Source organism: Aotus nancymaae, unplaced genomic scaffold, assembly GCF_030222135.1.
Source record: "Aotus nancymaae isolate 86718 unplaced genomic scaffold, 86718_ANA_hifiasm-v0.15.2.pri h1tg000030l, whole genome shotgun sequence".
NCBI classification, from domain to species: Eukaryota; Metazoa; Chordata; class Mammalia; order Primates; family Aotidae; genus Aotus; species Aotus nancymaae.
The window spans coordinates 23,809,302-23,826,712 of record NW_026988443.1 but is presented as its reverse complement, the minus strand read 5'-3'; the positions used below and the strand labels follow the sequence as shown (position 1 = coordinate 23,826,712).

At 52.6% G+C, this 17,411-nt stretch overlaps 1 protein-coding gene across 8 annotated transcripts in view; it reads right to left on the bottom strand.

Moving 5' to 3' along the window:
• Nucleotides 1-17,411, bottom strand: part of HAS3 (hyaluronan synthase 3) — a 41,916-nt gene that overhangs the window by 17,224 nt on the left and 7,281 nt on the right. For 2 of the 8 annotated variants that reach the window (XM_064383231.1, XM_064383230.1), the window contains exons 1-3: nucleotides 7,308-8,455; nucleotides 4,823-5,458; nucleotides 690-791 (exon numbers count right to left, since the gene is read on the bottom strand). In XM_064383231.1, the coding sequence (XP_064239301.1) occupies nucleotides 690-791; nucleotides 4,823-5,458; nucleotides 7,308-7,832 (1,263 nt within the window). In that variant the 5' untranslated portion in view covers nucleotides 7,833-8,455. The other 6 variants (XM_021672546.2, XM_021672548.2, XM_064383228.1 and 3 more) reach the window with 6 other exon arrangements.

The following is a 17,411-nucleotide window of genomic DNA, read 5'->3' as shown; positions in this document are numbered from 1 at the left end:
ATTCCTGGCCATGGTTCCTCCGGAGCTGGGAAACCTGAGGCTCAGAGGAGCCAACCACACGCAGTCACTGTCCCCAGCACCAGCTCTACCTCCCTATTGTGCCATCCCATCTGCAGAGATTTTCCCTGCTAAGTGGCTCTAACAGTCAAAACCACCTTCAATCTCAAGAGGCAGCCTGTGGTGGTGGCAGAGAAGGGGGCTTGGGAAGAAGCCAATATACCACCTCCCACCTGTCCTAAGCTTTCTGTGGTTGGAAAGTTCCAGGGAGACCTGGGATGCTACTTGAGTATCTGGCAGATTGGGCCCCTTATTTTTACCGTATTGCCCCGAGGTCTTCAGCTCGTTCCCTAAGAGCAAGGGCTCCTCAAAGATCTGGCTTTGGAGCTACTTGCTGCACCACCAGCCAAAAAGGAAGTGCCCTCTAGGATCTAAGGCCTCAAAGTACTGTGCCCCTCCTGCAGTATAGACTCTTCTCCATAACTGTTAAGTGACTTCCCTTCATGTGGAAGAAGAGCAAGAAAGGGGTTGGCAGCAAGGGAGGCGCACACTCTTTGGTGTCAGTGAAAATTGCCAGCAAGGAAACTCCCCTCAAGTACTAGGAAGTCAAGACACCCATTTCCCAGGCATATCCAATTGTATTAGGAAGAAATCCAGACCCCTCCCCCCAGATATCCCTGGTGACATCTTACTTGGACATCTCCCCCGACTCCCCCTACTTGGGGATCCTCCTCCAGGACTCGAAGCATCTCGATGGTGCAGGCTGGATCCAGCACGGTGTCAGAGTCGCACACCTGCAGAGGGAGTGTGCCGTCAGCCCATTCTGACGTCAGGCCTGCACATCCCGCCCCCATCCCTGCTCACTGCCTGAGACATAACCCCCTCTCACATGACTCACTTCCAGCCACTAGCTAAGAGATCTGTGCTACCAGAAGGTGCCAAAGGAAAAACGAAAGGTAGGAAAAGAAGAGTTCAGCTATCAGGCTTGACAGCTACTAGGCTGAGAGGGAGAAACCCTGAAGATGGTAGGTGTCAGGCCTGGAAAGGGAAACATGCTTAGCACCGTACCCGTTTTTAGCCCCGTTTTTACCCGTTTTTAGTGCCACAGAATTGGCCTCAAAATATTTCTCTGGGGTCCTTGGGCAGGAGGGGAACATGTCACTGTGTTGAATGAACTCAGATGATAGGCACAGTAGGGTAGGCCAGGGCAAACAGACTATGTACAGCCTAAGCTGACCCCACAGGGTTAACCACAGGGTCCCCGCGTCAGCCTGTGGTCCTTTGGACAACCTGCAGCCCAGTGGTGGTTACCAGTCTACCTACTCGCAGGCACCTCCATGACACCAGTAACAAGGCTGCCAGTCTCTGCACCCTCAACAGACTCCCTTGGCCAAACCTCTCAGAACAGAGCAAGCTGCTTTGAATAGGCATGAATGCTCCAGCAGCTGCCTCCAGGCAAACCACAGGGCCAACTGGGCCCAGCTATTGGGAGGCTTATGGCCTGATTCTAACAGGTGGTCCCATTATGAGTTGAACGTGGGCTATCAATGCTTGCCCTAACGGCTGACTCGTTAGTTGTTTTCTAAAAAAATTACCAAAGTGTTATGAAGAATCCAGTAAGCACTGGGCAGGAGAACTGATTTACAGACCTGATTCGCTCTGTGGTCACCATTAGGAGAGCAACAAACAGATCCACAGATAGACGAAAACCCTGTTCTGCAGAAGCCAAAAATCCTTGTTTAAAATTGCTGAATAAGATCCCGGCTGGAAGGAGGCTGCCTCTGACACAACCCCACCCAGCTTTCTCTATGTTGGAAGACAGGGTGGCCACAGACAAGCAGTAGAAGGCTAAAGGGGAATCAGAACAGCCTTAGCACCAGGCTGGGTCCCTCACATGTGCTTCTTCCCACCTCCCTACCAGACACATCCTTACATCCTGGTCCATGCCTGGGAAGGGCCCGGGAAGCCTCAGGCCAGACTCCAGAGTCTCCTCCACTTACAGGCCAAGACTCCCGGCACTGCTGCTGCTACTAGTCTCACTGCTCCTCCCTCCTCTCCCCTAGCCCATTCATTATATGCTGCTTTGCTTCCTTCAGTCCAGGGAGGGCTTTCTAACTGAGCAAGGTTAGGGGAGGAAGAGGTCTGTGCTGCCTGGGTTTCCCCACTGGCTGGGGCAGAGTTCTGCCTCGAAGAGAGAGATACCCACTGCAGCAGGCGGTGAGAAGACAGGCTGAAATCCAGCAAGCGCGTATGGTTCTGGCCCAGGGCTGCCTTATGCAGTGATCCCAGGGCTGTAAAGAGATAGCTCAGGTGTGTGAGCCTGTTTGCTGATCCACCAGAACCCAGACCGCCAGGAAAGGGAGATGGTGGGGCCAGGGGTGAGATCTTGTGCTTGTAGGGAATTGGTGACAAAGTCACTGTGGCTTGAGCCTGTGCCAGGGCTCAGGGGCTCTTCCCTAAGCATTTGGGTCCCCAGGAAAGTTCCACAAGGTCTCATGACCCTAAGTGAACTACAGTCAAATAGCCTGCTAGGCTCTCCTCACTCCCTCCATGGCTGAGGAGGTCCTGGGCCTAGGAAGCCAGAAGATAAAAAACATCAACCCTTATGCAAAAACAGCTATCAAAAGCCAGACATGCAATCTCAGTGAGCTAATTTTAGGTGGGTACACTAGAGAAAAATAGTATTAGAGGACTCAAAATGCTATCAGCAGACTGAATTGGTACACAGGTGGGCTGGCAGGGCAGCCACTGCGCCTTCAAGCACTGACCAAGTGATAGGCAGCACCCTGCTCTGGCAGGCGTGGAGAAGGACAGTCAGATAACAGTCGGGAAGAGAGGCAGCGTGGATGCTATCAAGAATCGTGGCCTAGGCTGGGCGTGGCAGCTCACGCCTGTAATCCCAGCACTTTGGGAGGCTGAGGCGGGCGGATCACCTGAGGTCAGGAGTTCAAGAGCAGCCTGACAAATGTAGTAAAACCCCATCTCTACTAAAAATACAAAAATTAGCCAAGTGTCGTGGCGCACACGTGTGATCCCAGCTACTCTACTCGGGAGGCTGAGGCAGGAGAATTGCTTAAACTTGGAAGGCAGAGGTTGCAGTGAGCCAAGATGGTGCCACTGCACTACAGCCTGGGCAACAGAGTGAGACTCCATCTCCAAAAACGAAACAAAAAAAAGAATCCTGGCCTACAGGGTCCTAGGTTTTGGTTTCTACTTTGTACCAAAATGTGTGGACTTTCATCTTTTCAACTCTTGAGGTTTTTTCATTTGAAGACGGAAACCATGTCAACCTAATACAATTTCCAAGCTTATGTCAGTGACTGCTTTGACCAAAGCTGGGCAGGGTTTAATCAGGGTCCTGGCCCTGCCAATGCTGCTACAAAATGAAGCTAGTCATTCGCACCTGTGTTTCTCACCTCCCAGCCACGACTTTGACCCTAGGAAGAATGGGACTTTTTGGCCATTACTAGAATATTTTGAGTATTTCTGAGGATGGTTTCTTTTGCTCTTCACCATGCTTTCTTGTGAAGAGATTCAGCCCCACGTTGCCAGTGCTGAGGCAGTGCTGCACCACAGTAAAAGACTTGAGATAGACTTGAGACAGACGGCCTGGGTGCAAATCCTGGCTCCACACCATACTAGCAGTGGGACATTAGGCAAGTTACTTAGCTTCTCTGTGTTTTGCTTTCACCTTCTATGAGTGGAGATAATGCTACTTATTCCCTGGGAGTGTTATGAGGATTAAAAGAACTAAAGCGGAGGTGGGCGTGGTGGCTTATGCCTGTAATCCCAGCACTTTGGGAGGCTGAGGTGGGTGGATCGCCTCAGGTCACAAGTTCGAGAACAGCCTGGGCAACATAGTGAAACCCTGTCTCTACTAAAAATACAAAAAATTAGCTGGGCCTGGTTGCAGGCGCCTATAATCTCAGCTACTAGGGAGGCTGAGGCAGGAGAATTGCTTGAACCCAGGAGGCAGAGGTTGCAGTGAGCCGAGATCACGCCACTGCACTCCAGCCTGGGGAACAAGAGCGAAACTCCATCTCAAAAAAAAAAAAAAAAGAGAAGTAACATGGAGCTGGGTGTAGTGGCATTCGCCTGCAGTTGCGGCTACTAGAGAGGATGAGGTGAGAGGATTGCCCAAGGCTGGGAGAGTTCAAGGCTATAGTGCATATTGATCATGCCTTTAAACAGCCATTGTACTCCAGCCTGGGCAACACAGGGAGACCCTCTCTCTTTTAAAATAAATAAATAAGTCTGGATGTGGTGGCTTACACCTGTAATCCCAGCACTTTGGGAGGCCGAGGTGAGCAGATCACAATGTCAGGAATTTGAGACCAGCCTGGCCAATATGGTGAAACTCTATCTCTACTGAAGATACAAAAAAATTAGCTGCATGTGGCAGTGTATACCTGTAATCCCAGCTACTTGGGAGGCTCAGGCAGGAGAACTGCTTGAACCCAGGAGGCAGAGGTTGCAGTGAGCTGAGATTGCGCCACTGCACTCCAGCCTGGGCAACAGAGTGAGACTGTCTCAAAAATAAATAAGTACCTACCACTGTGCTGTACACCCATTTGCTATTATTGTTACTGGGACAGCAGTTAAAGATCTGCCCCAAATCAGAGCTGCGTAACGGCAAACAGGGATTCCACCCAGGTCTTTTGGACACCAGACCACTGTTCAGAACCATTATGCCTTGTTGCCTTAAGTGTAGAGGTGTGTGCATAACCCAAGGGACCTAGACCAGACCTCAGATTCCTGGAGGAGAGTTTGCCTGGCTGGCCAGCCACATCCCCATGTATACAGCCTCCTAGGGAGGCACCCTTACCTGGATGTAGTCCACTGAATCGCCGAGGGCCTTGAATGCCGTGTACATGACCTCGCGCTTGCCTCCCCACTTCTGCATGATGCACGAGAAGGTGCTGGCCCGTACCACGTCCCGCACGCGGTCCATGCCCTCCCGCAGGCTGGCCTCCGTCTCACCCTCGCCCGCCTCATGGTAGTTGCTGCGCCACACAAAGAAGCCGGCTTGCTCGGTGCCACCCAGCACCTCATGGAAGATGTCCAGCATGTAGGCGTCCTCCTGGCGGTTGCCGTCCACCACCATGACCACCTTGAGGTCAGGGAAGGAGATGCGCTGGGCTGAGCGCAGGCACTTGCGCAGGTAGTCAGGGTCCTCCTGGTATGCGGCGATGCACAGTGCCACCGAGCCCCGCCGCGGGGAGGGCAGCTTCAGGGCCTGGCCAGCCCGCCTCATGCGCCGGTGCTCCAGGAAGGCAAACAGGCTCTGAATGAGCAGGTGCAGGCCCAGGATGGCACCGTACAGGCCGAAGGACAAGTAGTGCTTTTCCGTGTGGATGAACTGGTAGCCTGTCACATAGGCTGCCAGGATGCCACCCAGCACTGCCAGGGCAAACAGGCTAGTGCCCACCACACGCAGGGCTGTCGTCAGCTGCACCGGCATCTGGCAGGAGAAGGCAGGAGATGGAGGGTCAGGAAGGAGGTAGCATTTTCAGTCCGTGGGAGCATCGGCATTCTCTATTACTAGTGGGAATGACCTACTAATCAAAACCATTACCGCTTACTGAGCATGACTAAGACTTGGTAGACTCAGGAGCCGGACTACTGCAGTTCAGATCCCAGCTCTGCCACTTGCTGTCTGTGCCTCCTTAGTCACGTCAACTGTAAAATGTGGGTTGCAGGACTAACCTCACGGCATCTTTGAGGGTTAAATGGGCAACACATACAAAGCCCTTAGAGTAGCACTGATTATTGTCTGACAAGCCAGGGCTCAGAGGGTTACGTGATACCTGGCTGGTGGGTGGCAGCAGTGGGCTCTACCTGGCCCAAAGTGCTGAAGAGGTAAGCTTCAGGGGGTCAAGCCTGAGGCACTCTGGGCACCTGAGGGCCAGGGAGGCAGCCAGTGCCCTAAGAGCTTCCTCCGGCCCTGCACCCACTCCTAGAGAGGATATTCACCGGTAAAGCGCAGCCACCAATAAGAATCAAGAAGAAAGTGCAGTAGGAAAAGAAACAGCAAACAAAGGGGCATGGGGTTGTGGGGGTGGGGGAAGCAGTAGCTTCCCTTTCTCAAGACAGTATTAGTCAGAGAGAGAAACTTTCCCTGTGTCCTCCGCTTTCTCACCTTCTACTTGCGAGGCAGGAAAGAAAGGGAAAGCAGTGGGAGAAGCAGAGCAGGAAATGCGGGCTGGGGAGTGGACAGCCTCCTGGAGCCCAGCGCTAAAGAGCGCACAGGGAGCAGCAGGCACCACTGCAGCAGCCTCCACGGTGGCTGCCTGGGCGCCCCATCCGCTTGGTCCTAGTGCCCGTGCAGCATGCATCTCTGTGCTTGTCCCCCTGCCCAGCCACTCCTGGAAACAATGCCCAGCTTCCATCTTCAACTAAGTCAGGGCCCCTAACATCTGCCCTGTTGCAAACAGCCTTATTTTATGAGAGCCCAGGATGCGGCACCAGAGAACTGGGTTTAAGACAGTGCTTGTAGGCCGGGTGCGGTGGCTCAAGCCTGTAATCCCAGCACTTTGGGAGGCCGAGGCGGGTGGATCACGAGGTCAAGAGATCGAGACTATCCTGGTCAACATGGTGAAACCCCATCTCTACTAAAAATACAAAAAATTAGCTGGGCATAGTGGCGCGTGCCTGTAATCCCAGCTATTCAGGAGGCTGAGGCAGGAGAATTGCCTGAACCCAGGAGGTGGAGGTTACGGTGAGCCGAGATCGCGCCATTGCTCCCCAGCCTGGGTAACAAGAGCGAAACTCCGTCTCAAAAAAAAAAAAAAAAAAAAACAGTGTTTGTGCTTCCTGGCTGTCTGACCTTGCCCCCAGTTCTCTGAGACTTGGTCTCCCCATAGCACAATGGTAGTTCTACTGGATTCTTCTTTCATGTCTCAGGTAAATCATTTCCTGAAAAATGGGAACATGGCCCTGATGAGCTACCCTAATGGTGAGGCTGACTGTGGTTTCCTCCAGAGCAGGTGGGGAGAGGGATGTGAGGGAGGGAAAAGAAAAGGTGACAAGGATGGCTGCCCACCCTCCCATTCTGACCCACCTCATCCCCTCTCTGCCACCTGCCTGATCTAGAGAACCCCATGTTCACTCAGTTCTACAGACATGATGCCTTGCTTCCAAGCTTGCTCCAACTCTAGGTATGGAGCCCCCAAAGCACATACTTTCCTGTCGGGACGCCTCTCACATAGAAGGGGCGAGGAACACACAATCACTGCCTAAGTCTACCTGAGACTCAGGCACCAGCAGCCTTCCAGCAGCTTTGGCCAGGAAAGAGCTGTTGGCAGCCTTGCCTTTCCGGGAAGCGCAGCCTCTGGGCGCTCTGCCCCACCGTCCTGAGAGTCCGCCGGGTGCTTCCCTCGTAGGACTCTCAGCCCTCCTTGTTCCCACTCTTCTGCTCGCGTCTGTGGCCCAGGAGTCCCCAGGCCTGCATCTGCAGCCCAGGAGCGCCCCCATTTCCCTCCGGAGCTTACATGCTGAAGGGGTGAGGCAGCCCCCTGCCTGCCTGCGCTCTGGGTAGGGGAAGAGGGCGCCAAGGCCAGCCTGGCAATCTGGGCGCTGGCGCCCCGCCTCGGTGCAGTGCCGAAGGCGGCGCCCACCAGGTCAAAGCAGCCGCGAACGAACTCGTCCCCGCTTCTCGTCCCCACTTGAGCCTCGCCTCTTGGCAAAGGCGGCACCGGCCACACCCACGTGCCGGCTTCCCACGACTCAACCAGGAAGGAACCGAAAACCCAAGGAATCCCAGTCGGACCAGGCCCTACTCTTCTTCCAGGAATCCCAGCTACCTTGGCAAAGTGTGCCTGTAGACAAAGGAGCATCTCCGATATCGCCGGCCCTCTCCTTCCCTAGGCGGGACCCCTCCCCCTCAGGAATCAGAGGCATTACCCGGGTTACTCCCTCCACCCCCAAATAGTGGCCCCCAAAATGTCCCGCAGCCGGATACCCCACGTGCAGTCAGGCGCTGGTGCAGGCTGTGGTCAAGGTCCTCCTGCCTAGATCGGGGGCGGGGGGCTGTGTCACCCCAAGCCGGCAGAGGCCCGGGGTGATCCTACAGCCTGGACCGCCGCCTCCTCATGCCCTTAGCTCCTCCACTGGAGCCCAGCCCAGGCAAACTAACACGCACTCGGCTTTCAAGGGCACAAGGTTGGGGGCGCTCTCAAGTCCAGCTCCTTGGGACGACGCAAGGAGAACCCCCAGCCAAGGACGCACGCTTCTCCATCCAGCCTCCGAAACTTTGAGGGGCTGCTGGTGTGCAACGTCTCTCCCGCTGACAGGTGCGCCCCTCGGCACGGCCACACGCAGCGGCAGGGAAACTTGTGCGCCCAGCAGGGCTCCTCCTCTTGTGCCCAGCCACCCTCCTGGTCCCTCTGAGCCGGCCAGGGAAGGGGAGCCCAGTCCCCCGGACACGTGCTGCCGCGGCCCAGCCGACCCGCAGGAACCTGGGCGCCTGGTACCTTGGTGCCCGGACAGGTGCGAACCCCCGGGAGGTCGTGGAAGGTGCGGGGGAGGGTTACCCCAACCAGCCAGGAGCCCCGCACTGGCGTCCGCCTCCTAATTCATTCACAAAACAGGAGCCGCCGGGGAGGAAGGAGGCGAGGCTGAAGGAGGAGAGGATGCAGGAAGAAAGGGAGGAGGGGTCAGTGGGGAGGGGGCTGCGAGAACGGCCGCCGGGAAGCCTGGGGCTGCCGCCGCCCCCAGCCCGCCTCCCTGCGCCGGACGCCGCGCCTGCAGGGCTGGGAGCTGGCGGGTTGTGGGGGGCTCAGCGAGAGGCACCCTTGGCGTCCGGCGCGCCCCAGCCCCGCGCGCCCCTCGTAGGTGCCGGCCGGCCCGTGCTCACCGTGCCGCCGGCGGCCGCGCTCCGGAGCTCAGCAGGCCCGCGGCGGCTCCATGCCCCTCCTCCCGCTCCGCTCCGCGCCGCCGCGCGCTCCGACTGCTGGCGGCCCCGCAGAGCCGCCCTTAAGTACCCCGCGCGTGCCCGCCGGGAGAGGCGCCTCCCCCGGCCCTGGGGCCGGGAAAGTTGACCAGAGTGGGAGGGTCCCCAAGGGCGCACCCCGGACCTCGCGCGGTCCCAGGGAGCGCTACTGGCAGGCGTTCGGCGAGGACGCCCGGTCCCGCGTGGACGCGGCTCCTGCGGCTCGCAAGACTCGCAGCCCCGGCGCCCTCGCGGAAGCTGGGTTCCCCGAGTGGGGCCGAAGGCCGCGCGGCTCCGCACTCGCCCCGGGGCCAGCTGTCCAGGCGAGGCAGTCATTGGGCTCAAACCTAGAACCTGAAGCGTCATTAACTTTCCAGATACCACGCAGGGACTTCCAAAATTGTTACTCTCCCTCCCCGCCCCCACGCCCCGCTTTCTAACCGCAAAACCTACTCACCCTGCAAGGAAGGGGAGCGGAGAGCACTTACCCCGACTTCTGCACGCGAAGGGACAGTTCACTGGCTAGGGGGCTCCCTAAAACCAAAGCAGCAGAACCTTCCTGCTGGCAAGAAAGAGGCGCGGAAGAGAAGAATTATCAAATATAAAAAGGCTGGTCAAAGAAGGTGTTAACAATTGTGACAGCTTAGCTTTGAATTCCGCAGTGGGGCGCTGATGACTTTAAGGCGGTTTGCAAAAGCTGCAAATGGTTTTTCAGGAACCTTGGAGGTTCCGGTGACTTAAAGCCAAAACAAAATCCACCTCTTCTTTTTCACACCTTTATTTCCGCCATCCAAGACCTCCTAAATTCCCAACTGACCTTAACGCCAGTAGTTTCCAGGTCCCTAAAAGAGAGCGTGCTACACTCGGGTAAGGAGAGACTAAGTGAGTTGGGGTGCGGTGGGATGGGGTGAGATCGAGGAGGGGAGGGGAGTTGTTAACAGAGACAAGAAGTTAGCTGAAGGCGCTGAGTTTTTACATCTCAGAAAAACTTGAAATTATAATTAATGACTAGTTTTTAAAAAATGAGTTTACCTGTCTACCAAATACACCTGATATAATTTCTATCACTTCTTCCCAAGCTGCAACAAATTTATAGGCACCTGAGTTGTACTCTATAAACCACTCCTCTCAGAAGTTTTAGGGGCTCAGGGACTTGCCTGCCCACAGTCACTCAGTCTGGGCCACAGAGCTCACACCTCAGTTCCCAAAGGCAAGTAAAGATCCTGGGCACACCTACTCCACACAGTCCCCTCTTGCATTATAGGCCAGGCACAGTGGCTAACACCTGTAGTCCCAGCACTTTGGGAGGCTGAAGATGGAGGATTACTTGAGGCCAGGAGTTAGAGACTAGCATGGGCAACAAAGTGAGACCCCCTCCCAATCTCTATAAAAATTAAAATTGGCCGGGCGCGGTGGCTCACGCCTGTAATTCCAGCACTTTGGGAGGCCGAGGCGGGTGGATCACGAGGTCAAGAGATCGAGACCATCCTGGTCAACATGGTGAAACCCCATCTCTATTTAAAAATACAAAAAATTAGCTGGGCACGGTGGCGGGTGCCTGTAATCCCAGCTACTCAGGAGGCTGCGGCAGGAGAATTGCCTGAACCCAGGAGGCGGAGGTTGCGGTGAGCCGAGATCGCGCCATTGCACTCCAGCCTGGGTACCAAGAGCGAAACTCCGTCTCAAAAAAAAAAAAAAAAAAAAATTAAAATTAAAAAATTAACCAGGGCCAGGCACGGTGGTTCATGCCTGTAATCCCAACACTTTGGGAGGCCAAGGCAGGTGGATCATGAGGTCAAGAGTTTGAGACCAGCCTGGCCAATATGATGAAACCCTGTCTCTACTAAAAATACAAAAATTGGCCGGGCATGGTGGCTCATACCTGTAATCCAAGCACTTTAGAGGCCAAGGCAGGCGAATCACCTGAGGTCAGGAGTTCAAGACCAGCCTGACCAACATGGTGAAACCCCATCTATGGAAAAAAAAAATACAAAAATTAGCTGTGGCACGTGCCTGTAGTCCCACTTACTCAGGAGGCTGAGGCAGGAGAATCACTTGAACCTGGGAGGCAGAGGTTGCAGTGAGCCAAGATTGTACCACTGCACTCCAGCCTGGGTGACAGAGCAAGATTGCATCTTAAAAAAAAAAAAAAATTACCCAGGCCTGGTGGACTTTGCCTGTAGTCCCAGCTACTAGGGAGGCTGAGGCAGGAGAATTGCTTGAACCCAGGAGGTCAAGGCTGCAGTGAGCTATGATCGCACCGCACCACTGCACTCCAGCCTGGGTGACAGAACAAGACCTTGTCTCAAAAACAAACTCCTGGACTCAAACAGCCCTTCTGCCTCAGCCTCCCTAGTAGCTGGTCCTATAGGCATGCTATCCAGACCAGCTGAGAATGTTTTGAACTTCAGATGGGCAGAGGGGCCCTACCAAAGCCATTCCTACTTACACAAAGACAGAGAAGAAACCTTAGATTGGTGGAGGGGAGGGCTCTAGAGTCTGCCAATAAGCCGTCTTCATTCCAGAAATGGGGTTGTTAGGTGGACTGATAGGAAGTTAAGAGATTGGCTGAGGGTAAGCACTCAGTAAGTGTTAGTCACTCAACCAGAAAGCATCAGTGTTTTCCCATGATTAGGGTTCTACATGCCCATCCCTCCACAGCACTCAGTGACAACAAATTCAAGGATCAGTGTTTGAATAAAAGAAAAATTCCTGGCCAGGCACAGTGGCTCACGCCTGTAATCCCAGCACTTTGGGATGCTGAGGTAGGTAGATACCTGAGTTCAGGAGTTTGAGATCAGCCTGGTCAACATGGTGAAACCCCGTCTCTATTAAAAGCACAAAAATTGTGCCAGGGGTGGTGGCAGGCACTGCCTGAAGTCCCAGCTACTCAGGAGGTTGAGGCAGGAGAATCACTTGAACCCGGGAGGCAGAGGTTGCAGTGAGTCAAGATCATGCCACTGCACTCCAGCAGTCTCCAAAAAACAAAAAAAAAGAAAAATGCCTTGTCTATCTTGCATTATGAACCCTGGAGCCCTGGGCTACCTCCCCCACATCCAGAGAGACATCACAGACCCCTGGAGTTGCTGCAGACGATGATCTCTCTGATCCTTCCTCCTGCCCAGATTTACAATCTGTAACATTTCTTTTTTTTTAAGATGGGGTTTCACCATGTTGGTCAGGCTGGTCTTGAACTCCCGACCTCAAGTGATCCGCCCGCCTTAGCCTCTAAAGTGCTTGCATTACAGGCGTGAGCCACCAAGCCCGGCCAATCTGCAATATTTTACATCAGAGAAATCGAGGGGGGTGGAAGCAGGGGCAAAAATGAGTCCATCAGCCTGGTGGAGAGCAAATGCTCCATTTAGAGACTCATCTCCCTGTGGAGGGAGGGCCCTGTGTGGCCAGATGCTCTGTTGTCAAGAGAAGCCAGAAATCCAGATTTTGTATGTGAAATCTCCTAATTTTGTTAAGCATTGGTAATTAATTCAAATGTTGAAGGAAACACACACACACACACACACACACACACACACACACACACACACAATCCGTAGGCCAGACATAATGTGTCTGAGTCATAACCAGGCAACTGGTTACTTGTAAGTGACCTGTTTAGAAGTCCCAAGGAATGGAGCAGCCAGCTTGGAAGGGTCCCTTCTGCCCTCACTCAGCAGTAACATGACTTCTCTGGGTGCAAGTTTGTTTCCCTGGGGCTGGGCCAGGATCATCTCATGCCTAGTTAGTTTCTTAGATTCCAACTGTGTCCCAAAGTTTATTGCCTTTCTCATGCTGCCAGCTCCACAGAGTTTTCCAGGTGGTGGGGCTGGTTCAGCACAACCTCACTGGTCCATTAAAACCTCCTAAACCAACAGTGGGTCCAGACAGAACCTCATGAGAACAATAAACACCCTGCCTGTACCAATTAATTGGCTTTGCCCGCTAAACGGCCTCCCCTAGGGAGCACGTTCTCTTTTTCTGATCTGCAGGGCCAGGGACCTGGTGTTATCAGGCAGATAAGAGAGCCTTTACCTTTGTGGCAGTCTATGCCAGGGAGGATTTGCCAGTAATTAGCATCCAGTTTGCGGTGCCCTATTTGCATTCATCCCTTCACGGGGAGGTGGAGAAGGGTTTCTTTAAGGGGCTGTTACAATCAAGCTGGAGTTTATCTCTACTTACCACTGGGGATTTAGAAATAGGGCTAATTCCACACCCAATCACTTAAAAACGTGAATTCAGATGTTGCTGAATTGGCTTTTCCACAGGTTCCAGAGGATAAGTCTTCCTATTTGGCTCAGTAGTAGAAGATTCACGCTGTACTTCAACACTCATTTAACAAATGCTGAAGGCCTGCTCTGAACAGAGAACAGTGCTTTGGCACCCAGAGATCTCGGGCTGGTCCCTGCCATCTAGAAAGTTACCCATTTTGAAGACAAATACGCTTGAGAGAACAAGTGTAAACTGTACACAACAGTTTATAATCAAATGTTGATGAGAGAATCCAACGTGAAGAGTTTGAGGATTTCAGGAGAGGTCTCTGTGAGCTAGAACGGGCTCGGCAGAGTTTCATGGGGAACTTCAGCATTCTAAGTAGGAAGGATAGCTTAAGTACAAGGCCAGGTATAGGAATGGAGGACATGTGTTTAGAGGACAGCAGGAGAGGCCAGGGTGGAAGAAGAAATCTACACAAAAGAACTTCCACCAGCCTGACCAACATGATGAAACCCTGTCTCTACTAGAAATACAAAAATTAGCCAGACATGGTGGTACGTGCCTGTAATCCCAGCTACTCAGGAGGCTGAGGCACGAGAATCACTTGAACCTGGGATGCAGAGGTTGCAGTGAGCTGAGATCACGCGACTGCACTCCAGCCTGGTGACAGAGCGAGACTCTGTCTCAAAAAAAAAAAAAAAGTTGGGAGCCGGGCACAGTGGCTCACAACTGTAATCCCAGCACTTGGGGAGTCCGAGGTGGGTAGATCATGAGGTCAGGAGATTAAGACTATCCTGGCTAACACAGTGAAACCCCGTCTCTATTAAAAATACAAAATTAGCCGGGTGTGGTGGCATGTGCCTGTAGTCCCAGCTACTCGGAAGGCTGAGGCACGAGAATCACATGAACCCAGTAGATGGAGGTTGCAGTGAGCCGAGATCAAGGCACTGCACTCCAGCCTGGGTGACAGAGTGAGACTCTGCCTAAAAAAAAAAAAAAGGAACTTCCAGCAGGGCCTACTGTATAGGAAGTGCCTGGTACCCTCTCTCGCTGCTGTGAGGAGGAGGATGCTAGGGCTGAGTGGAGGACCCGGAGTGATCCAATAAGGAGTTTGGCTTGTATTCAGGAGGTTATGGAGAATTACCAAACATGTCTGAGCAAGTTAGTAGACTGCAAGTACTGTTCGGGGAAGGCTGGGCTGGCAGCATTTGGGGGTAAGAACTAGGAATGGGGTATGGGAGATCTGTTAGGAGGCAGATGGAACAATAAAAGGCCAAGGAGAAGCTTTGATGAGAAGTGTGGGTGCTGCCTTCTGGAGGTGGAGGTGAGGGCAGGCAGTAACAAGGACTAATCCTAAAATGAGTGCCTGGTGCGCCAGGACTAATCCTCCAACACTAGAGGCATAATCAAGAGAAACGGACTCTACAGTGTGGAGAGTTCAAGGGGCCTTTCTCAAAGCTTTGGTGGGTTGGAGGTAACTGAAACTGGCAGTTCCACAGAGATTTCACCTTCCAATGAAATTCCAAATCCAAACTCATGAAATGCTCAAATATCTTGCACCTGTAGGAGTCTGCCATGCAATCTCTCCGTCATCACTGGTGCCGGAAGCTGCAAAGCAACCTTGCCAGGACCCAGGTGTTCCATCATCCCCGTGTTCTGCTCAGCCATCTCCTAGCGAGTGGCTTGAGCAGGGGAGGCGGGAGGAGGGGCATCTGAGCTCTACAGGCTGCCCCCTCACCGTCTGCCCTCACGCTTCACTGCTCCTCCCTGGCATCCAGCCATGACTTCCAGCAAAGCAAAACAGAATGAAGGATGGCAGCCAAGCTACCGAGGCTGCCTCCAGTCCTCCAGACTTTATCCCCATCCACTTTCCCTGGGCTGACCACCATGAAAACCTCTTGAAACTAAGGAGGGCGAACCGAAAATGGCTCCTGAATAGTAGCAGGTTATGTTCCCCCAGCTGACCAAACAGGGCTTTCTTTTCAAGGCAGCTTTAGCTGCAATACTAGTTAATACATAATTCAAAGTGGAAAGTGTGTGCCTTGACTACAGCAAGGCAGCTACTACCAAACAAAGTTATCCTTTCATAACTTTCCCCTCTTACTGACACTGTAATCAGGACCATTTCCAGGTGCTATGTTTGAAGAAGGAGGCTTAAGGACTTTCCTATGCTGCCGTCAGAATGGTTCATTTTTAACTCCAGTCTCTCTATCCTTTAATGAAAGAATCGTTTTCATTTCAAATTAAGGGGCCTCTGCTCTGCTGGAGGCAAAGCGGTCAGCTCCTGCTAAGGGGCCAGATTCTTTTATGCTGGCTTGAAGGTCAGGATTAGGAGGGGCACACTAGACCCATAACTGAATATCACATCAGACCTGGAGATGCTTTTCTCAGAATCCTAAACAGAAAAAGCTCTTCCCAGCCATCTTTCTTTTCTCTCCCTCCCCTAGGCAAGTGTAGAAAAAAAAAGTCCAGAAGGCAATTTTCAACACTTATCTTTTTGGTGGAATATTGTGCAGCTACTAAAAAATATGTTCATGAGGACAATGCAGGAATACTCCAGACACCTATGATGCAGTGTTAAGTAATGCACAGGAGACAAAATTGTTATGTATGCATGCCTACAATGGTGGTGGTGTTTTCTTTGAAATCGTATGAATTAGGCTGGCCATGGTGGCTCAGGTCTGTAATCTCAGCACTTTGGGTGGCCGAGGTGGGCAGATCACGAGATCAGGAGATCAACACCATCCTGGCCAACATGGTGAAACCTGGTCTCTACTAAAAATACAAAAATTAGCTGGGCGTGGTGGCACAAGCCTATAGTCCCAGCTACTCTGGAGGCTGAGGCAGGAGAATCGTTTTAACCCAGAAGGAAGTTGCAGTGAACTGAGATCACGCCACTGCACTCCAGCCTGGTGACAGAGCATGACTCCTGTCTTAAAAAAAAAAAAAAAAAAAAAAAAAAAAAAAAAGGCCGGGCGCGGTGGCTCAAGCCTGTAATCCCAGCACTTTGGGAGGCCGAGGCGGGTGGATCACGAGGTCAAGAGATCGAGACCATCCTGGTCAACATGGTGAAACCCCGTCTCTACTAATACAAAAAATTAGCTGGGCACGGTGGCGCGTGCCTGTAATCCCAGCTACTCAGGAGGCTGAGGCAGGAGAATTGCCTGAACCCAGGAGGCGGAGATTGCGGTGAGCCGAGATCGCGCCATTGCGCTCCAGCCTGGGTATCAAGAGCGAAACTCCGTCTCAAAAAAAAAAAAAAAAAAAAAAAAAGAAAGAAATTAAATGAAAGTTTCCAGGAAGAAAATAAAAAAAAAAAGAAAAGAAAAAGAAATTGTATGAATTAAAGGCAGTTGAGAAGTTCACCCAAATATAAAGGTCAGGTTTGATCATTAAGATCAGGTTTAAGCCAGGTGGGGTGGCTCACACCTATAATCCCAGCACTTTGGAAGACTGAGGCAGGAGAATCACTTGAACCTGGGAGGCAGAGGTTGTGGTGAGCCAAGATCATGCCATTGTACACCAGCCTGGGCAACAAGAGTGAAACTCCATCTAAAAAAAAAAAAATCGGCTGGGTGCAGTGGCTTACGCCTTTAATCCCAGCACTTTGGGAGGCTGAGGCGGGCAGACAACCTGAGGTCAGGAGTTTGAGACCAGCCTGGCCAACATTGTGAAACCCCATCTCTACTAAAAATACAAAAAATTAGCGAGGTGTGGTGGCGGGAGTCTGTAATTCCAGCTCCCCAGGAGATTGAGGCAGGAAAATCGCTTGAACCCGGGAGGCGGAAGTTGCAGTGAGCCAAGATCACACCATTGCTCCCCAGCCTGGGCAACAAGGGCGAAACCACTTCTCAAAAAAAAAATCAGGTTTAATAATATATTAATAGGTTTGATATCATATTAAAATCAGGTGGTAGAATAATGGATTTTTTCTCTGAAATTTCTATTAATAAGGTATTTATTAATAAGGTATGTATTAAAAAGGTATTTTAGGGGCCGGGCGCGGTGGCTCACGCCTGTAATCCCAGCACTTTGGAAGGCCGAGGCAGGTGGATCACGAGATCAAGAGATCGAGACCATCCTGGTCAACATGGTGAAACCCCCGTCTCTACTAAAAATACAAAAAATGAGCTGGGCATGGTGGCGCGTGCCTATAATCCTAGCTACTCGGGAGGCTGAGGCAGGAGAATTGCCTGAACCCAGGAGGCAGAGGTTGCGGTGAGCTGGGATCGCGCCATTGCACTCCAGCCTGGGTAATGAGCGAAACTTGTCTCAA